This window comes from Pristiophorus japonicus, chromosome 1 (genome assembly GCF_044704955.1).
Source record: "Pristiophorus japonicus isolate sPriJap1 chromosome 1, sPriJap1.hap1, whole genome shotgun sequence".
NCBI lineage: Eukaryota > Metazoa > Chordata > Chondrichthyes > Pristiophoridae > Pristiophorus > Pristiophorus japonicus.
The window spans coordinates 456410002-456432694 of NC_091977.1; the positions used below are offsets into that span (position 1 = coordinate 456410002).

Genomic DNA, 22693 nt, shown 5'->3' on the forward strand with positions numbered 1-22693 from the left:
ACTCCTCGCATTGAGGCACAGAGCTTTCAGGCTTGTCTTTTTAACACCCCTTGTCCTTTTGCAGTAGACTTTTGCTGTAATGTGGCCCTTTTTTGATTTTTGCCTTAGGTTCCTCTGCCCTCCATTTTTACGTTTCTTCTTTCTATCTTTTGCTTCTGCCCCCACTTTATTTCTCTGTCTCCCTGCATAGGTTCCCATCCCCCTGCCATGTTAGTTTAAACCCTCCCCAACAGCACTAGCAAACACTCCACCTAGGACACCGGTTCCGGTCCTGCCCAGGTACAGACCGTCTGGTTTGTACTGGTCCCACCCCTCCCAGAACTGGTTCCAATGTCCCAAGAATTTGAATGCCTCTCATTTGCACCATTCCTCAAGCCACTTATTCATCTGAGCTATCCTGCAATTCCTACTCTGACTATCACGTGGCACTGGTAGCAATCCTGAGATTACTATATATTAGCATGGATAGAGGATTGGCTAACTCTTTTCTGAGAGTCAGGATAAATGGTTCATTCCAAAGGGCAGAAAACGTTAGTGGGAGTTGTGTATAGACCATCAAATATAGTAGTGAGGTTGGAGACAGCATCAAACAAGAAATAAGGGATGTGTGCGATAAAGGTACAGCAGTAATCATGGGCGACTTTAATCTACATATTGATTGGGCTAACCTAACTGGTAGAAATGCAGTGGAGGAGGATTTCCTGGAGTGTATTAGGGATGGTTTTCCAGACCAATATGTCAAGGAACCAACCAGGGAGCTGGCCATCCTAGACTGGGTGATGTGCAATGAGAAGGGACTAATTAGCAATCTTGTTGTGCGAGGCCCCTTGGGGGAAAGTGACCATAATATGGTAGAATTCCTTATTAAGATGGAGAGTGACAAAGTTAATTCGGAAACTAGTGTCCTGAACTTAAGGAAAGGTAACTTCGAAGGCATGAGGCTTAAATTGGCTAGAATAGACTGGCAAAGGATACTCAAAGGGTTGACGGTGGATAAACAATGGCAAACATTTAAAGATCACATGGATGAACTTCAGCAATTGTTCATCCCTGTCTGGAGTAAAAATAAAACTAGGAAGGAGGCTCAACCATGGCTAACAAAGGAAATTAAGGATAGTGTTAAAGCTAAGGAAGAGGCATATAAATTGGCTAGAAAAAGCAACAAACCTGAGGACTGGGAGAAATTTAGAATTCAACAGAGGAGGACTAAGGGTTTAATTAGGAGGGGGAAAATAGATTATGAGAGGAAGCTTGCAGGGAATATAAAAATTGACTGCAAAAGCTTCTATAAATATGTGAAGAGAAAACGATTAATAAAGACAAACGTAGGTCCCTTGCAGTCGGAGTCAGGTGAATTTATAATGGGGAACAAAGAAATGGCAGACCAATTGAACCAATACTTCGGTTCTGTCTTCACGAAGGAAGATACAAATAACCTTCCGAAGGTACTAGGGGACAGTGGGTCTAGTGAGAAAGAGGAACTGAAGGATATCCTTATTAGGCGGGAAATTGTGTTCAGGAAATTGATGGGATTGAAGTCTGATAAATCCCTGGGGCCTGATAGTCTGCATCCCAGAGTACTCAAGGAAGTGGCCCTAGAAATAGTGGACGCATTGGTGATCATTTTCCAACAGTCTATCGACTCTGGATCAGTTCCTATAGACTGGAGGGTAGCTAATGTAACACCACTTTTTTAAAAAAAGGAGGGAGAAAGAAAACGGGTAATTATAGACCGGTTAGCCTGACATCAGTAGTGGGGAAAATGTTGGAATCAATCATTGAGGATGAAATAGTGCATTTGGAAAGCAGTGACAGGATCGGACCAAGTCAGCATGGATTTATGAAAGGGAAATCATGCTTGACTTATCTTCTGGAATTTTTTGAGGATGTAACTAGCAGAGTGGACAAGGGAGAACCAGTGGATATGGTTTATTTGGACTTTCAAAAGGCTTTTGACAAGGTCCCACACAAGGCTGCAGGGTGACTTGGACAGGTTAGGTGGGTGGGCAAATACATGGCAGATGCAGTATAATGTGAATAAATGTGAGGTTATCCATTTTGGGGGCAAAAACACAAAGGCAGAATATTATCTGAATGGCGGCAGATGAGGAAAAGGGGAGGTGCCATGAGACCTGGGTGTCATGGGTTCATCAGTCACTGAAAGTGGGCATGCAGGTACAGCAGGCGGTAAAGAAGGCAAATGGTATGTTGGCCTTCATAGCTAGGGGATTTGGATATAGAAGCAGGGAGGTCTTAATGCAGTTGTACAGGGCCTTAGTGAGGCTTCACCTGGAATATTGTGTTCAGTTTTGGTCTCCTAGTCTGAGGAAGGACGTTCTTGCTATTGAGGTAGTACAGCGAAGATTCACCAGACTGATTCCAGGGATGGCTGTGCTGTCATATGAGGAGAGACTAGATCAACTGGGCCTTTATTCACTGGAGTTTAGAAGGATGAGAGGGGATCTCATAGAAATGTATAAGATTCTGATGGGACAGCACTGGATAGATGCGGGACGAATGTTCCCGATGTTGGGGAAGTCCAGAACCAGGGGACATAGTCTTAGGATAATAGGTCGGCCATTTAGGACTGAGATGGGGAGAAACTTCTTCACTCAGAGAGTTGTTAACCTGTGGAACTCCCTGCCGCAGAGAGTTGTTGATGCCAGTTCACTGGATATATTCAAGAGGGAGTTAGATACGGCCCTTACGGTTAAGGGGATCAAGGAGTATGGAGAGAAAGCAGGAAAGGGGTACTGAAGGAATGATTAGCCATGATCTTATTGAATGGCGGTGCAGGCTCGAAGGGCCAAATGGCCTACTCCTGCACCTATTTTCTATGTTTCTATGTTTCTCTGGTTAGCAACCAGTAACTAGTGGGGTGCCGCAGGCATCAGTGCTGGTATCCCAACTATTTACAATCTATATTATCGACTTGGGAGAAGGGACTGAGTGTAACGTAGCCAAGTTTGCTGAAATACAAAGATGGGAGGAAAGGCAATGTGTGAGGAGGACACAAAATCTGCAAAAGGACATAGAGAGGCTAAGTGAGTGGGCAGAAATTTGGCAGATGGAGTATAATGTTGGAAAGTGTAAGGTCATGCACTTTGGCAGAAAAAATCAAAGAGCAAGTTATTATTTAAATGGAGAAAGATTGTAAAGTGCAGCAGTACAGTGGGACTTGGGGGTACTTCTGCATGAAACACAAAAGGATAGTATGCAGGTACAGCATGGTATCTTGGCTTTATTGCAAATCGGATGGAGTATAAAAGCAGAGAAATCGTGCTACAGCTATACAAGGTTTTGGTGAGTCTACACCTGGAATACTGCGTGCAATTTTGTTTTCCATATTTACGAAAGGATATACTTGCTTTGGAGGCAGTTCAGAGCAGGTTCACTAGGTTGATTCCGGGGATGAGGGTGTTGACTTAGAGGAAAGGTTGAGTAAGTTGGGCCTCTAATCACTGGAATTCAGAAGAATGAGGGGTGATCTTATCGAAACGTATAAGATTATGAGGGGGCTTGACAAGGTGGATGCAGAGAGGATGTTTCCACTGATGGGGGGGAGACTAGAACTAGAGGGCATGGTCTTAGAATAAGGGGCTGCCCATTTAAAACTGAGATAAGGAGAAATTTCTTCTCTGAGGGTTGTACATCTGTGGAATTCGCTGGCTCAGAGAGCTGTGGAAGCTGGGACATTGAATAAATTTACAACAGAAATAGACAGTTTCTTAAATGATAAGGGGTTATGGGGAAGGGGGCGGGGAAATAGAGCTGAGTCCAAGATCAGATCAGCCATGATATTGAATGGCGGAGCAGGCTCGAGGGGCCGTATGGCCTATTTCTTATGTTCTTATGAAGGTATTAAAGTCTGATTTTGCATGGTGCTGGCCCAGTAATTATCTAATAAGAGCTTGGACAGACAGCCTCCCTTCCTTCACCCTCCATGGACTTGAATGTAATCTGGGGAGGAGATTGAAGCCACAACCTCCTGACTTGAAGGTGACCGTGATGTCTGAGACATCAAAGTGAGCTTTATTCTGCATGTGGCTATGTTATACCTGAGTTGGAAGAGTTTGTTGCTGACAAAAATACAGCAAGTAGAAGAACAACGAGCACAAAATGCATACTTTTTTTATTTGTTCATGGGATGTGGGCGTCGCTGGCAAGACCAGCATTTATTGCCCATCACGAATTGCCCTTGAGAATGTGGTGGTGAGCTGTTGCCTTGAAACCGCTGCAGTGCGTTCGGTGAAGGTACTCCCGCCGTGCTGTTGGGGAGAGAGTTCCAGGATTTTGACCCAGCGACGATGAAGGAACGGTGATATATTGTCAAGTCAGAATGGTGTGTGACTTAGAGCGGAATTTGGAGGTGATGGTGTTTCCATTTGCCTGCTGCCCTTGTCCCTCGAGGCAGTACAGGTCGTGGCTTTGGGAGGTGCAGCCGAAGAAGGAATGTGATGGGCGATGATTCATTATTCTTGCTGATCTCCACTCATTTAACTTCTGAAATGATCAATCTTCCTAGTATCGATATAATATTATTATATTGTCCCCCTCATTCACTGAAACTTTACGAAACATGGTTCCTTGGATATATCTTATTGGCAAAGGATTTTACTGTCAGTGGATTAAGTACTAGTTACTGCAGTGGGGATGAATCCAAAATCTTCTATCTTACAGGTGAGAGTACTATTCAAAGCTGTTTCAAATCTAAAGCCCAGCAGTGAAATAAAGTTTGCTGATCTATGGTTTTATTCAATTCTAACTTGCCATAGAGGGAGTGCAGCGAAGATTCACCAGACGGATTCCTGGGATAGCAGGACTGTCGTATGAGGAGATATTGGGTCGACTATGCCTGTATTCACTAGAGTTTAGAAGAATGAGAGGGAATCTCATTGAAACGTATAAAATTCTGACTAGATTGGATATACTGGATGCGGGGAAAATGTTTCCCCTGGCTGGGAAGTCTAGAACAAGGGGTCACAGTCTCAGGATACGGGGTAGGAAATTTAGGACCGAGATGAGGAGAATTTTTTCACTGAGGGTGGTGAACCTGTGGAATTCTCTACCACACAGGGCTGTGGAGGCCAAGTCACTGAATATATTTAAGCGGGAGATAGATAGATTTCTGGAAACAAAAGGCTTCAAGGGGTATGGGGGAAAAGCGGGAATATGGGACCCAAGTTTCCACACGCGGCGTAAAAGGCGCCCCTCATCTGGGCGCCTGTTTTTCGCGCCGAAAACGGCGCCTGAAAAAAAACGTGGAATTCTCGAGCTCCTTGCAGCTCGATGTCTGCTTGGCGCGGCGCACAGGGGGCGGAGCCTACCACTCGCACCGATTTTGTAAGTAGGAGGGGGCGGGTACAATTTAAATGAGTTTTTTTTGGTGCCGGCAACCCTGCGCGTGCGCGTTGGAGCGTTCGCGCACGCGCAGTCTGAAGTAAACATTGGCACTTGGCCATTTTTAAAAGTGCTGCAGAAAAAGTGAAAATTTGTTTATTGGACCCTTGCAAAGGCTTGCATTTTAATTTTCTTGATATTTCTATGTGAGGGAGTGCTTTTAGCAGCACTGCTGAATAAATCACCTGCTGAATTAATGTTGGCTCTTTAACCAGTGTTACTGCAGCAACTGTGCATTTTAATTCAGCCTTTACAACTCGTTACCTTTTCAATCTCCAACACTCATTCTGTAATTAAAGATAGACTGTGATAAACGGGACACATGCACTTGTTTGAGACTATTCAAATTCTTTGCAGCTGTTCAATTTTTAACATTTTTTAATAAAACCACATTGCCCTTCCATGATCAGCAATGAGGCTGCTTGCTGCTTCTTGCCCCTGCCGTCGGGACCGACGCCACGGCACACCGCTGCCTCAAGCACTGAGGCTGCTTGCTGCTTCTTGCCCCTGCTGTCGGGACCGACACCACGGCACACCGCTGTCTCAAGCATTGAGGCTGCTTGCTGCTTCTTGCACCTGCCGTCGGGACCGACGCCACACCGCTGCCTGAAAGGCCTGCCTGAAGCACTTCCACACAGGTAGGAACATGGTTTATTTAATCTTTTCTTTGCTTATAAATTTTTATTCAGGTTGGATTTATTTGTATAATATTTGTATAAGTATAACTAAGGATTGATTGTAAAAGTTAATGACTTCCCTTTTCCCCCCCCTCACCCCCCCACCTCGTTCCCGACGCCTAATTTGTAACCTGCGCCTGATTTTTTAATGTGTAGACAAGGTTTTTTCAAGCGTACAAAAATCTTCACTTGCTCCATTCTAAGTTAGTTTGGAGTACGTTTTCACTGTGGAAACTTTCAAATCAGGCGTCGGTGGCCGGACACGCCCCCTTTTTGAAAATAAAATTCTGTTCAAAAGTGAAGCTGTTCTACCTGACTAGAACTGCAGAAAACTTAAATGTGGAGAATTCCGATTTCTAAGATACTCCGTTCTCCACCAGTTGCTCCTAAAAAATCAGGAGAAAATCATTGGAAACTTGGGGCCATGGTATTGAGATAGAGGATCAGCCATGATATTGAATGGCGGTGCAGACTCGAAGGGCCGATTGGCCGGCTACTGCTCCTATTTTCTATGTTTCTAACCATCAACACAGAGGAATATAAAGTACCATAGGTAGCCACAAAGGAAAAAAAATGAAATATCAGGGCTTTCCCTTATCTGCATTTCAACTTTGTTTGGTGGAATAAAGAGGTAAAGAGCAGTGGAGTTCTGATGATCCCAGTCTGAAGATGTGATTTTGAAAAAGCACTGTCCTCTCCAAGAAACAGTAATTCTTCTCAAATACATAAAAAATAGGAGCAGAAGTAAGCCTTACGGCCCCTCGAGCCTGCTCTGCCATTCAATTAGATCATGGTTGAACTACATCAACTCTACTTTCCTGCCTGATCCCCATATCCCTTGATTTCCCCTAGAATCCAAAAATCTATCTGTCTCAGCCTTGAATATACTCATCGACCCAGCAGCCACAGCCCTCTGGGGGTAGAGAATTCCAAAGATTCATAACCCTCCCGAGTGAAGAAATTTCTCCTCATCTTAGTCCCAAATGGCCGACCCCTTATCCCGAGACTATGCCTCGCAGTTCTGGACTCTCAAGGCAGAGGAAACAGCCTCTCAGCATCTACCCTGTCAAGCCCTCTAAGAATTTGTATGTTTCCATGAGATCGCCTGTCATTCTTCTAAATTCCAGAGAATATAGCCCATTCTACTCAATCTTTCCTCATAGGACAGTCTTCTCATGCCAGGAATCAATCTAATGAACCAGTATTGCACCCTCTCTAAGGCAAGTATATGCTTCCTTGGGTAAGGAGGCCAAAATTGTGCATGTACTCCAGATCTTACCAAAGTCCCTTATAATTGCAACAAGACTTCCTTACTCTTGTACTGCAACCCACTTGCAATAAAGGCGAACAGACAATTTGCTTTCCTAATTGCTTGATGTATCTTTTAACATGTAAAAGGACACCCAAATTCCTCTGAATACCAACATTTACTAGTGTCTCGCCTTTTTTTATATATATATTCTGCTTTTCCATTCTTCCTACCAAATGGATAATTTCACACTTCCCCACATTTTACTCCATCTGCCACCTTCTTGCCCAATCACTTAATCGGTCTATATCTCTTTGTGGCCTCTTTACGTCCTCCTCACAGATTAACTTCCCACCTAGCTTTGTATCATACTTGGTCCCCTCATCCAAGTAATTGATAAATTGTAAACAGTTGAGGCCCAAGCACTGATCCTTGTGGCACTCCACTAGTTACATCCTGAAAATGACCCATTTATTCTTGCTGTTTTCTGTCTGTTATCCAATTCTCAATGCATGCTAATATATTACCCCCAATCCCTTGAGCTCTAATCTTGTGTAACAGCCTCTTGTGTGGCACCTTATTGAATGCCTTCTGAAAATCCAAATACACTACATCCACTGGTTCTCCATTATCTACTTTGCTAGTTACATCCTCAAAAAACTCAATAGATTTGTCAAACATGATTCCCCTTTCATAAAATCGCATTGACTCTGCCTAATCATATTGTGATTTTCCAAGTGCCCTGTTACCACGTCTTTAATAATTGATTCTAGCATTTTCCCTACTATTGATGTCCATTTAACTGGCCTTTAATTCCCTGTTTTTTCTCTCCCTCCTTTCTTGAACAAGGCGGTTACATTTGCTCACTTCCAATCCACGGGGATCATTCAAAAATCTATGGAATTCTGGAAGATCAAAACCAATGCATCCACTATCTCTGTAGCTACCTCTTTTAAAACCCTAGGATATAGGCCATTAGGTACGGGGGATTTGTTGGCTTTTAGTCCTATTAATTTCTCCAATACTTATTCTTTGATATTTACTTTAAGTTCTTCACTCTCATTAGACCCTTGGTTCCCCACAATTTCCAGTATATTCTTTGTTTACCATCTCTGCCATTTCCTTATTCTCCATTATAATTTCTTCTGTCTCTGCCTCTAAGGGACTCTCGTTTACTTTCATTAATCTCTTGCTTTTTACATACTTGTAAAAGTTCTTACAATCTGTTTTTATATTTCTTGCCAGTTGCTTACTCTAATTCTATTTTCTCCCTCTATCAATCTCTTGGTCAACCTTGGCTGATTTTTAAAACCCTCCCAATCCTCAGGTTTACTCTGTTTTTGACAACATTGTAAACCTCTTTGAATTGAAAACTATCCTTAACTTCTAGTAAGCTATGGTTGTACCACTTTTCAGGTGAATTTATAATGGAGAACAAAGAAATAGCAGACCAATTGAACGAATACTTTGGTTCTGTCTTCACTAAGGGAGACACAAATAACCTTCTGGAAATACTAGGGGACTGAGGGTCTAGCGAGAAGGAGGAACTGAAGGAAATCCTTATTAATCAGGAAATTGCGTCAGGGAAATTGATTGGATTGAAGGCCGATAAATCCCCAGGACCTGATAGTCTGCATCCCAGAGTACTTAAGGAAGTGGCTCTAGAAATAGTGGATGCATTGGTGGTTATTTTCCAACATTCTATAAACTCTGGATCAGTTCCTATGGATTGGAGGGTAGCTAATGTAACCCCACTTTTTAAAAAAAGAGGGAGTGAGAAAACAGGGAATTATAGACCGGTTAGCCTGACATCAGTAGTGGGGAAAAAGTTGGAATCAATTATTAAAGATGTAATAGCAGCGCATTTGGAAAGCAGTGACAGGATCGGTCTAAGTCGGCATGGATTTATGAAAGGGAAATCATGCTTGACAAATCTTCTAGAATTTTTTGAGGATGTAACTATGTAGAGTGGACAAGGGAAAATCAGTGGATGTGGTGTATTTGGACTTTCAAAAGGCTTATGAAAAGGTCCCACACAAGAGATTAGTGTGCAAAATTAAAGCACATGGTATTGGGGGTAATGTATTGATGTGGATAGAGAAATGGTTGGCAGACAGGAAGCAAAGAGTAGGAATAAACAGGTCCTTTTCAGAATGGCGGGCAGTGACCAGTGGGGTGCTACGGGGTTCAGTGCTGGGACCCCAGTTATTTACAATATACATTAATGATTTAGACAAAGGAATTGTATGTAATATCTCCAAGTTTGCAGATGACACTAAGCTGGTGGCAGCGTGAGTTGCCAGGAGGATGCTAAGAGGCTGCAGGGTGACTTGGACAGGTTAGGTGAGTGGGCAAATGCATGGCCGATGCAGTATAATGTCGATAAATGTGATGTTATCCACTTTGGTGGCAAAAACACGAAAGCAGAATATTATCTGAATGGTAACAGATTAGGACAGATTGGCAACGAGACCTGGGTGTCATGGTACATCAGTCATTGAAAGTTGGTGTGCTGGTACAGCAGGCGGTGAAGGCGGCAAATTGCATGTTGGCCTTCATAGCTAGGGGATTTGAGTATAGGAGCAGGGAGGTCTTACTGCAGTTGTACAGGGCCTTGTTGAAGCCACACCTTGAATAATGTGTACAGTTTTGGTCATCTAATCTCAGGAAGGACATTCTTGCCATAGAGGGAGTGCAGCGAAGGTTCACCAGACTGATTCCTGGGATGGCAGGACTGACATATAAGAAAGACTGGATTGACTAGGCTTATATTCACTGGAATTGAGAAGAATGAGAGGGGATCTCATAGAAACATTTAAAATTCTGATGGGATTGGACAGGTTAGACGCAGGAAAAAACATAGAAACATAGAAATTAGATGCAGGAGCAGGCCATTCGGCCCTTCGAGCCTGCACCGCCATTTAATAAGATTATGGCTGATCATTCAACCTCAGTATCCCTTTCCTGCTTTCTCTCCATAACCCTTGATCCCTTTGGCTGTAGGGGCCATATCTAACTCCCTTTTGAATATATCTAACGAACTGGCCTTAACAACTTGCTGTGGTGGAGAATGCCACAGGTTAACCACTCTGAGTGAAGAGGTTTCTCCTCATCTCGGTTCTAAATGGCTGACCCCTTATTCTTAGACTGTGACCCTGGTTCTGGAACTCCCCAGCAACGGGGACATTCTTCCTGCTTCTGACCTGTCCAATCCTGTCAGAATTTTATATGTTTCTATGAGATCCCCTCTCATTCTTCTTAACTCCAGTGGATACAAGCCCAGTTGATCCAGTCTCTCCTCATATGTCATTCCTGCCATCCCAGGAATCAATCTGGTGAACTTTCGCTGTACTCCCTCAATAGCAAGAACGTCCTTCCTCAGATTAGGAGACCAAAACTGAACACAATATTCCAGGTGTGGCCTCACCAAGGCTCTGTACAACTACAGTAAGACCTCCCTGCTCCTGTACTCAAATCCTCTAGCTATGAAGGTCAACATGCCATTTGCCGCCTTCACCGCCTGCTGTACCTGCATGCCAAACTTAAATGACTGATGTACCATGATACTCGGGTCTCGTTGCATCTCCCCTTTTCCTAATCTCACCATTCAGATAGAAAATAGGTGCAGGAGTAGGCCATTTGGCTCTTCGAGCCTGCACCGCCATTCAATAAAATCATGGCTGATCATTCCAGTACCCCTTTCCTGCTTTCTCTCCATACCCCTTGATCCCCTTAACCGTAAGGGCCATATCTAACTCCCTCTTGAATATATCCAGTGAACTGGCATCAACAACTCTCTGCGGCAGGGAATTCCACAGGTTAACAACTCTGAGTGAAGAAGTTTCTAGTCATCTCAGTCCTAAAAGGCCTACCCCTTATCCTAAGACTATGTCCCCTGGTTCTGGACATCCCCAACATTGGGAACATTCTTCCCACATCTATCCTGTCCAGTCCCGTCAGAATCTTGTATGTTTCTATGAGATCCCCTCTCATCCTTCTAAACTCCAGTGAATAAAGGCCCAGTTGATCCAGTCTCTCCTCATATGACAGCCCAGCCATCCCTGGAATCAGTCTGGTGAATCTTCGCTGCACTCCCTCAATCGCATTATATTCTGTCTTCCTGTTTTTGCCACCAAAGTGGATAATCTCACGTTTATCCACATTATACTGCATCTGCCATGCATTTGCCCACTCGCCTAACCTGTCCAAATCACCCTGCAGCCTCTTAGCATCCTCCTCACAGCTCACACCGCCACCCAGCTTAGTGTCATCTGCAAACTTGGGGATATTACATTCAATTCCTTCATCTAAATCATTGATGTATATCCCAGCACTGAACCCCGCGGCGCCCCACTGGTCACTGCCTGCCATTCTGAAAAGGACCCGTTTATCCCTACTCTTTGCTTCCTGTCTGCCAACCAGTTCTCTATCCACGTGAATAAATTACCCGCAATACCATGTGCTTTAATTTTGCACACTAATCTTTTGTGTAGGACCTTGTCAAAGGCCTTTTGAAAGTCCAAATACACCACATCCACTGGTTCTCCCTTGCCCACTCTACTAGTTACATCCTCACAAAATTCTAGAAGATTTGTCAAGTATGATTTCCCTTTCATAAATCCATGCTGACTTATGTTCCCGATGTTGGGGAAGTCCAGAACCAGGGGTCACAGTCTAAGGATAAGGGGTAAGCCATTTAGGACCGAGGTGAGGAGTAACTTCTTCATTCAGAATTGTGAACCTGTGGCATTCTCTACCACAGAAAGTTGTTGAGGCCAGTTCGTTAGATATATTCCAAAGAGAGTTAGATGTGGCCCTTACGGCTAAAGGGATCAAGGGGTATTGAGAGAAAGCAGGAATGGGGTACTAAAGTTGCATGATCAGCCATGATATTGAATGGTGGTGCAGGCTCGAAGAACTGAATGGCCTACTCCTGCACCTATTTTCTATGTTTCCAGCAGAGTTTTTATTTCTCAAGAATGTTTATTTGTTGAGAATTATGAATTATTTCTTTAAATGTTTACCATTGCTTATCTGCCATCATATATTTTAATCTAATTTCCCAATATAGTCAACTCACCCCTTACATCTCCATAATTGGCTTTGTTTAAATTTAAGACCCTAGTTTCGGACTTAATCATATCACTCAAACTTGAGGTGTTCTACCTTTTTTAATTTGTTCCCTAGCTCCTCAAACTCCCTTCATAGAACCTCATTCCTAGTTCTACGTATGTTCTTGGTTCCTATGTGGACCACAACTGGAATCCCCGCCCTCCTGCTCCAAGATCTTCTCCAGCTGCGAGGAGATGTCCATAACCCTGGCACTGGGCAGGCAACACAGCTGTTGGGACTCCGGTTGCTGCTGAAGTTCCATTTTCGTTCAAAGTGACAAGCTTCTAATTATGTCCCCAATCCTGTTGTCTTGGTTCAGCACAAAGAACGTCTGGTGGTATGACTCATTCCTTCCAGTTGTTCCGCTGTCTTGTATTAAATAGGTGGATCAGTGTAAGTGAGATGGAATGATCATGTAGAGTAGGGAGAGACAAGTTCTAATCTCATTGATGGACCAATTAAATGGCATGTCTTGGTAATGTCTGAATATGATTCAGTATCAAAGTATCTATTTAATTACAGTTTGGTGAATTATTTGTCCACTGCCTCTAGATCTTTACAGATTGCAAAATGTTATAATGATCAAGACTTTCATATTAAAAATATCAGTCTGATCATATCCTATAACTTTCTTTCATATATGATGCTGACTTTAAATTTTAAACATTTTAGTGACTCCATGTCATTCTCTCAATTGGTGTTTTTAAAATTGAAACCATTTTTAGAAAGAATGGTCTTGCCATTTATATTGACCCTTCTGTCATTTCCTCAGGACATCTCCAAGCACTGCACATTTAGTGAGTTGCTTTTTGTAGGGGAAAACAGGAAGGCTTCTCCTCCCCCGAGCGGGGGCCCCCTGATAGAGGGTCGACGCTCGCCCCAACCCACGTAGCAGTTCTCGAAGTTAGTAGACAGAGGTAGATGGCAAGGTGTAATGATCTTTATTATGAACGTCTGGGAACACCTCTCATCACAGCCGCCTGTGAGTGGAGATGCTCCCCAAACAGCACAATCATACAACTTTGATACATTTCAAAAACCCCTCTGTTCCCTGTGAAGACCTCCCGAGATCACTGATTGGACTACCTTATCAGTACTACTACTCTAATTGGACTACCTTATCAGTACTACTTCGGATTGACCGGCCAAGATCTCGTGACCACCTTTGGCCGGAACTCGAATGACTTAATTCGGCTAAAATTTGTTAATCTCTTTTGGTGCCATGAAGTCTATCTCGGGCCTCTTCACAAGGCCTTATCAGTGGTCTGTTTAGGCTCTCTCATATGCACATGTCTTGTTGGAATGCTATCTGGTATCCCAACCCACATCAGTACCTTCTGGAACCTTGGTACTGGAATGTGCAAGGCCAGAAGAAACAACATTATCCCCTTTGTGGGAGCCTGCAGAACTGACACTTTAACCCTTGACTTGCTTATATCCCTTTTGCCAAATTCTTCTCTTACATTTTGAAGTGCAGTCACTATTGCAGAAATCACTGCAGCCAATTTAATCACAACAAGGTCAAAGTAAATGAGATGAATGACTGGTTAATCTTGTTTTTGTGGTGGTGTTTGAGGGGAAAATATTTGCCAGGGAAATCTGCATGCTCCTCTTGAAAAATGCAACAGGAATTTTTACATGTAAACAGGAAGATGGGGCCTCAGTTTAACATCTCATACGATTAGATAGAACTTTGGAGAATGCAGCACTCCTTCAGTACTGCACTGAAGTGTCAGCCTAAGCCTATGTGCTGAAGTTGTGAAATGGGTTAACACCCATTTGACTCCAGTGAGGGTGCGGAGAAATGAACCAAGCTGTCACTTAGCACTTTAACCTTAATCAGGCAAAATTATTCTGAAAACATGTATGGGAGGCAATCAAGATCTCTGCAGCCTCATCTATTTTTTTGGTTGTTTCTTGAGAAGCAAAGGAGAAAAAATAATATTCTTAAAATGACATTCTCAATGAAAATACATGGCATGTATTTTCTTGTAAAGCAGTAACTCTTCTGGAAAGCAGCACTGTTATAAGTGGCGTGCTGTATTGTAACTCATGAACCTGAGTAACAACGACTTTGAAACTTGTCATTTATGCATAATCAAGTTCTCTTGAGTTATAGTTTTTTTTTAAAAGTACACCGCAAATTGTAAATTATTGTACTCTATTTCTCACCCATAACTCACCATTATAAATAGAAGCATTGAGTTCATTAAAGTACTGAGCATGTGATGTGTTTAGTCTGCTGCTTTGTAATTGCTTAAATAACTATCACCTAACTCCTAATAGTTCCCCGATGGTAACAATCTTAAGTCTTGAAGAACTTAAGACTGAAATTAGAGTGGCACCAAATGGGGTTTTAATAAATGCATTTATTAACATTTTATTACTGATTGGGTTTTTTAGGGGTGCAGGGGATTGCTGATGCCTACCGCAACTGTCTTCCTCAAGTCCGGTTATATGGACCCACAAACTTCTCTCCAATAATAAACCATGTGGGGAGATTTGCAGCTGTAGCAGCACAGCAGCCAAAAGCTTCAGTAAGTATCTCTACACATAGTTGCACCCACTAACTCATTATCTCTGAGCAGGTAGTGATAGAGCAGCTTTGACGGATGCTAGGAAGCAGATCACGTACCCCAGTGTCTAGATGAGAAATTTTGTGTCAAAAGTGGAATGGGGAGAAAATAGTAATGCTTCATATAATATTTAGAATCTCAAAGATCATTGATATCCAAGGTTTAAATGTTTAGGACTATGACAAAGTAATTGATATTCCACAATCACATTATTAGTCTTTTGTGAAAGGAAAGAATCCTAAATAAATATTTTTTCTCTTTTGCTGAAGACATGGCTTCTTGCTGGGGTGTAATTTCATGAGCACTGGGCTGCCTCAGTACCTTATGCTTCTCTATTAATTTTGTGAGCTTAGATAGTGAATATCATGAAGCTATTTGGGGGGAGAGGGGGTGAAGAGACACAAATGACAGCCAAGTCTGATTCTGTCCCTGCCTGCACGTTTTCCAGCAGGAGTTAATGATGATGAGCCTGAGCCTGCTTTCCCTCACTACTTGAAGGCTAATTGTAGTATCTTTTCCACCATATCAGCTGAGATCAGCAAACTCAATGAAGACCATGATTGAACTTTAGACCTTCTCTGTCTGTATGGCTATGTTCCACATTTGAAAGTGTATTTCCTGAGTGAGCCCTGAATACTGACCTCGATTGTGTAATTGTCAAAAAGGATTGGGCTTTTTTTTACAAATCTCAAACACAGCCGAAATTACTGAGTGATTAATATTTTAATCCAGTATTTGATTTATATATTTTTGAATTTTAGTAGACAGAAGTTATATGTAAAACTGCTTTACTTTTGCTTTAAAATTTAGACTCCTAGAGCATCTGAATTAAAGTAAAATGAAGTAGAATAAAAGGCTCAGCATACATAAAATCAATTTCAACATATGTGGTAATTATTAGAAGAAATAGTCATAATCCAACTGTTTTACAATCTTTGCAATTAAACTATCTATCAAGAAGCTATGCTTTCTGTTTGATCTTGACAAACTAATCCATTTGCTCTATGATTTTGATGAATTATTTATGGTAAGATCGCTTTTATTTTGGCAGCAATATTTCACCCTGCTGATCATCACGGATGGAGTGATAACAGATTTAGATAATACAAGACAGGCCATTGTGAATGCCTCTAAGTTGCCAATGTCCATCATCATCATTGGTGTTGGTGGTGCAGATTTTAGTGCCATGGAATTTCTGGATGGAGACGATGGTGTTCTGAGATCACCCACTGGAGAAGTAGCTATCCGAGACATTGTTCAGTTTGTGCCTTTTAGGAAATTTCAAAATGTAAGTATGTAACACTGCCCAGTAATAGTTTTGAATCCTACTTCACAGACTTGAAATAACAAAGTATTGTATTAGACAAATGTATGCAATATTGTAAAAATCTGACATACAACCCACATTCATGGAGATGGTTAAATATGACTGGTAAAACTGAAAATGAATGAATTAAGAAAATCTCTGACTGCGCAACTGGGATTTCTTGAGATGCGCCTCCTGAAAGAACCAGATCATAGAATCATCTCTCATATTTACAAGTAGATGCTGTGGCATAAGATGCAAGCAGCAAAATTGCAAGTGTGTTGCATCTGGTTGATCCATTTGCACATGCCTGTTTTCTGAGAGATGATTCTATGATCTGGTTCTTTCAGGAGGTGCATTTCAACTGTCAGCCAGTGGCTCAGTTGGTTGCACTCTCGCCTCTGAGTCAGAAGGTTGTAGGTTCAAGTCCTACTCCAGGGACTTGAGCACAAATATCTAGGCTGACACTCCAGTGCAGTACTGAGGGAGTGCTGCATTGTCGGAGGTGCTGTCTTTTGGCCCTGTCTGCTCTCAGGTGGATGTAAAAGATCCCATGGCACTATTTCGAAGAAGAACAGGGTGTTATCCCCAGTGTCCTGGCCAATATTTATCCCTCCATCAAAATAACAAAAACACACTTTCTGGTCATTATCACATTGCTGTTTGAGGGAGCTTGCTCTGTGCAAATTAGCTGCCGCGTTTCCCACATTACAACAGTGACTACACTTCAAAAGTTACTTCATTGGCTGTAAAGCACTTTGTGATGTCCGGTGGTCGTGAAAGGCACTAAATAAATGCAAGTTTTTCTTTTATATAATGGGTAAGTATTTCAGCTAGCTCTAGTATTAAATGTTTTTAAAAAAAAATAAAACTCACCTCTTATGGATAATAATGTGACTGTCACAATTATGTCGATCCAGTGTACTGAATTATGAGTCATGAGTTGAATACAGCTGGTAAAGGGATTATTTTTGAGTTTGTCATTGTATGTTTTTAAATTTGCCAAATTTCAGTGGAAAAGGTTATACCAACATTGTAATTTGGTCTCAAATAGTTTACTTTGTGGCACCTTAAAATAGTCCCTTAAAAATTGTATTACTGGTATAACAAGATGATTGCACCAAATTGTGTAAGTTAGAAGTTCACAACACTGACATCTAGTATGAGGTTGCAAAATCGGCATGAAATTGAATACCAGAAAACCTGCTGAACAACTGCAGCAAATCTTTGGCATTGAAACAAGTTTCCTTTTAGAGAAGTAGAACTTCATGGCCCAGGTCTTCGCTTTTGTGGATTTGAGGCACCATATTTCACGCCATGCTTCTGGTTTCCAAAAAGATATTCCCTGACCACAGCTAATCTTGTGGCCATTGGTTATTTAAATAGTTTTGGAAGGCACTCTGGCCCCCACCAAACAGCCCACAGTACTAAGAGCAAAGATTTGTTTGTGGCAGTCTGCTGGTGAGACTTTTGATTCGGGCAATTACACAGGCTTTCTGGATTTTAAAAGTTAAAGTCCCCCCTTTTTGCTGCCGTAACATTGCTGGATGCTATGGGTAAACAACCATCCCTGGCTTCTAGCATTGCTATGGGCCAAGTGACAGAAAGTACATTGGTTGATGTATTTTCATAATTTGACATTCATTTCAATATGCGCACTCATTTATGGGCAGATATAGTGAGCATCACACGTCACTTCCAACTGGAAATCTAATGCTTGTGTAAGCTTGCAGTGTGTGTCCCTGTCTCTGTTTCTGCTCCAGTTCCACCTAAAAAGCGATGGAAGGAAGATCCCAGCCAGTGTTTTAGTACTGCACTGATTTTGGTAGAACTATTTAATTTTAATGCAAGAGAAGCCAACTTGTCAAGATAGTTGGGTGCAGCCCGCCCATATGGCTTTGAAAGTAATTGGCTGGGGTTTTCTGCTTCTAGACCAGCCTGCAATTTCCTAATCCAGTGGAAAATCACTGACTGGCGAGTGAGAAGCAGAAAGATCCAACCATTGTCATTAATACAATTTAATACAAACTAGCCTTGGTGGTCGGGTGGGTAGGGGTACCTCTGTGTGTAACATCACAAATATATAAATGAGGAGAAACTGTTTCCACTGGCAGGACATAGATTTAAGGTAATTGGGAAAAGAACTAGAGGGAAGATGAGAATTTCTTTAATGCCGCGAGTTGTTATGATCTGGAATGCAGTCTGAAAGGATGTTGCAAGCAGTTTCAATAGTAACTTTCAAAAGGGAATTGAATAAATCTGGAATGGGAAAAAAATTTGCAAGGCTATGTGGCAAGAGCTGGGAAGTGAGATTCATTGGATAGCTCTTTCAAAGAGCTGGCACAGGCACGATGGGCTTAATGGCCTCCTTCTGTGCTGCATCCTTCTAAGATAATGTAGACTGAAAATTTGTTGTGTGATGTCTGTCACTTGCTGTTTCTTGTCCACATGATTGTTCTTTTCAAAGTAATAACATTCTCATCTCATTAAACAGGCACCCAAAGAAGTTCTTGCACAGAGTGTACTGGCTGAATTACCTCAGCAGGTGGTGTGCTACTTCAACACACGCAAACTCCATCCTCCTAACGAGCCGAGCACTTAAATATCTGAGTGTGTGATCTGACTTCAGTGCATGGCCTACAAATGTATTCACTGGAGTACAGAAATCTTCAGTCCTGTCAGTATTGGCCAATATACTTATTTTTTATGATGTATTTTGGTTAAAAATGTTCTAAATGCATATGAATTAAATTCATTTCCATGTTAATATTTTGAATAATTGCTAAAATAATATACTGAAATGTAGTTAAATTGTTCTGTATAATTTTGTTATATCTTGTTAGCCAATGAAAAAACAGATCAATCGACTTACTAACTATCTAGGATTGGAGTATCTCTTGTTCTGTTTTTTCTCCAAACCTGTAAATTGTTTCCATTCAGTTTTCCATTCTGATGAAGGGTTAAACCTGTTTATTTTATAGATGCTGAGGACCTTTCTGTGTATTTCCAGTACTTTCTGGTTTTGTTTCAGATTTGCAGCATTTCAGTTTTTAAAAAAAATGTACTGCATATTTCCAAGTTATTCTGCAGATGTTTTATTTTAATATTTTATAACATTCTGTTTGAAATGTACAATTATCTTTGAATGTTTAGATTGGGGCCAAATACTTGTACATGAAGTAGATTCTGTTATTAAATAATTGAGTGGTTAGGGCTTTCATATTGTAGCACCACAAATATTCATTTAAGCTAAATGATGACTCCAGAGTAACTTGTAGAGTGTACTCCAGAGAATGACACCAACATACTTTATCTTGTATAAAGGGGCGTAGTGAACTTTGGCAGTTTTATAAGCAGCTGATGACTACAAAACAATATATATTTTTTTAAACACCCAGCAAAATATAGAAGGAATGTTCTTGAGCTTGTCAATAAGTCGTCATCTTTGTATTTACCTTTCAATTAAATATATCTGTCACAACATTTTATCCATCCTTGTTGACTTAATCCAAATACCTAGTTAAATACATAGATTTCCAAATTCACCACAGCATCGGGTGAAAACATTTTAGGATTTGGAAATGTGCACAGCTAGTACTGTGTAGAATATTTACAAAATATACACCAGACATTTTGATGCATACTGTAGTTTCTTGAAAATAAGTATAGTTATATTTAAAGTGTATTTCAATAGAAGACATCAGAGGCAGTTTAGAAAGTACCGCATGGCTTTTACATTGAATAAAGAGAGGGCAAAAGTTGCAATTATAATTAATGAGTATGTTCTTAAAAGTATGGAAGCTGGGAAACTTGTATAAATAAAGTAAGAATTATTACTTTCTGCATGTAAGTGACTGAATATTTACTGACACTTCTGGGTTTAGAACATAAGAACATAAGAAATAGGAACAGGAGTAAGCTATACGGCCCCTCGAGCCTACTCCGCCATTCAATAAGATTATGGCTGATCTGATCATGGACTCAGCTCCACTTCCCCGCCCACTCCCCATAACCCCATATCTCCTTATCATTTAAGAAACTGTCTATTTCTGTCTTTAAATTTATTCAATGACCCAGCTTCCACAGCTCTCTGAGGCAGCGAATTCAACAGATTTACAACCCTCAGAGAATAAATTTCTCCTCATCTCTGTTTTAAATGGGCAGCCCCTTATTCTAAGATCATGCCCCCTGGTTTGCTTGTGTTGTGTTATGTTTATAGTTATGGCACTTTTTTCTTAATATTGTAATTTATGTGATATCATTTGTAGTTCATTGGACCTTTAGCTTCGCATTAATCACATGCATTGACATCTTTCTACAAACCATTCACTATAGCTTTTCAGTAATTTTCTGATACTATTTGTGCTACATAATTATAATAACTGCAGAATGTTAAAATAATTGACCTGCAGTTAAATTCATGTTTGTATCCTGTAAGTGGCATTCATGTCATCTGAAACTTGTTTCTTTTTATGCTCGTCATGCTGAGATACATTGAATCAATGGTTGCCTAAAATTATCATGTGAATATTTTTCATGAAACAATAATTATCAGAAATAACATCCTGGGTAAAATAAAATTACAAATTCATGACATTGGCAATGGGTTCAGATATTGAGCAAAGTAATCTAGAATACCTTAAGGGAAAAATAATTTACCACCAATTTGTTTAAGGGAATCATTAATAAAGAAAATGTGACTTTTATATTTTTTCTGCAAATGATCATTTAAAAGGTAGTGTCAAAGCTATTTGGCATCACATATTTATGATAGCAATTACTTATGGTGTTGTGATTCAATGCACACAACACACTTTTTAGATAGGGAGTGTTAGTTGTCTGGCAGTCTAGTGTAGCAGTGTATTGATGTGTTGTGCCATGGCCTAGAAGAGCTGTATCTGTAGCTCTGCTGACATTTACATTTGGATATTAATCGTAACAGTTGTCTAAGGTGTTCAGTCACACTTCAGTATCCCTTGACCACTGTATTGAGGGAGTTGGGATGGTTCTCTGTTGCTATGAAGTTAGAAAATATTTCTGTTCTCAAACCAGACAAAGGCTGTGTCCCAAGTACAAATCCATGCCCTCTTTAATGCAGGTTTTAAAATTTCAAACAGGATGTTAGTCCAGTACAAATCAAGCATCCTTTATAAAAGGTTAATGCTCAGCAGATTCAATAACTAAAGTCCAGGGATGTTCTGAAAAGAGTGGCTCAAAGATAGCTCCCTTCAATCATCATGGAAATAGACTGACTGTAAATAAATGTATCTCTTGCATTTAGAATATGTAATTTTATTATATAGTAAATTATCTCCAGCATGTATAAATTATACAGTCACTGTCTAGTTTGAGATTTATACGGTGAAAGTAATCTGGCTGAGATTTGCTCTTATAATTTATTAAAGCATCAGAAATAATTACATACTGCACCTAATCCTGTTGTCAACATTTTTTTAAGGGTTTTGCATAATGAATTGCTTATAGGGGGTAGTACAAGCAAACATGGTGGCAATCCTACATCAGCAATGTATCTGTACATCCTTTCTCTTGATATTGAATTGAGGGATTAATGTTGGTGAGGACATTGAGAGAACTCTGTCCTCCTTCAGATGGTCAATACTAATCACCAACGTATTTGAAGGATAGCATCTTAAACAATGCAATTGCACTGTAGATAAGATCAAATACTGATGAGATTTAGAAACATAGAAAATACGTGCAGGAGTAGACCATTCAGCCCTTTGAACCTGCACCACCATTCAATAAGATCATGGCTGCTCATTCATCTCAGTACCCCTTTCCTGCTTTCTCTACATACCCCTTGATCCCTTTAGCCGTAAGGGCCATATCTAACTCCCTCTTGAATGTATCCAACGAACTGGCATCAACAACTCTGCAGTAGAGAATTCCATAAGTTAACAACTCTGAGTGAAGAAGTTGCTCCTCATCCTTAGACTGTGTGCCCTGGTTCTAGACTTCCCCAACATCGAAAACATTCTTCCTGCATCTAACCTGTCCAGTCCTGTCAGAATTTTATGTTTCTGTGAGATCCCCTCTCATCCTTCTAAACTCCAATGAATACAGGCTCAGTTGATCCAGTCTCTCCTCCTATGTCAGTCCTGCCATCCCAGGAATCAGTCTGGTGAATCTTCGCTGCACTTCCTCAATAGCAAGAATGTCCTTCCTCAGATTAGGAGACCAAAACTGAACACAATATTTCAGGTGAGGCCTCACCAAGGCCCTACACAACTGCAGTAAGACCTCTCTGCTCCTATACTCAAATCCCTTAGCTATGAAGGCCAACATAACATTTGCCGCCTTCACCGCCTGCTGTACCTTCATGCCAACTTTCAATGACTGATGTACCACGACA

The 22693-nt window shown here is 41.1% G+C and overlaps 1 protein-coding gene across 1 annotated transcript in view; it reads left to right on the plus strand.

Moving 5' to 3' along the window:
• Positions 1-20159, plus strand: part of LOC139276152 (copine-3-like) — a 102065-nt gene extending 81906 nt beyond the window's left edge. The window contains exons 14-16 of the mRNA XM_070893699.1: positions 14842-14975; positions 16066-16302; positions 18815-20159. Coding sequence (XP_070749800.1) covers positions 14842-14975; positions 16066-16302; positions 18815-18922 — 479 coding nt within the window. The 3' untranslated portion in view covers positions 18923-20159. The remainder of the gene's footprint in view (positions 1-14841; positions 14976-16065; positions 16303-18814) is intronic.
• Positions 20160-22693: the final 2534 nt, after the last annotated feature.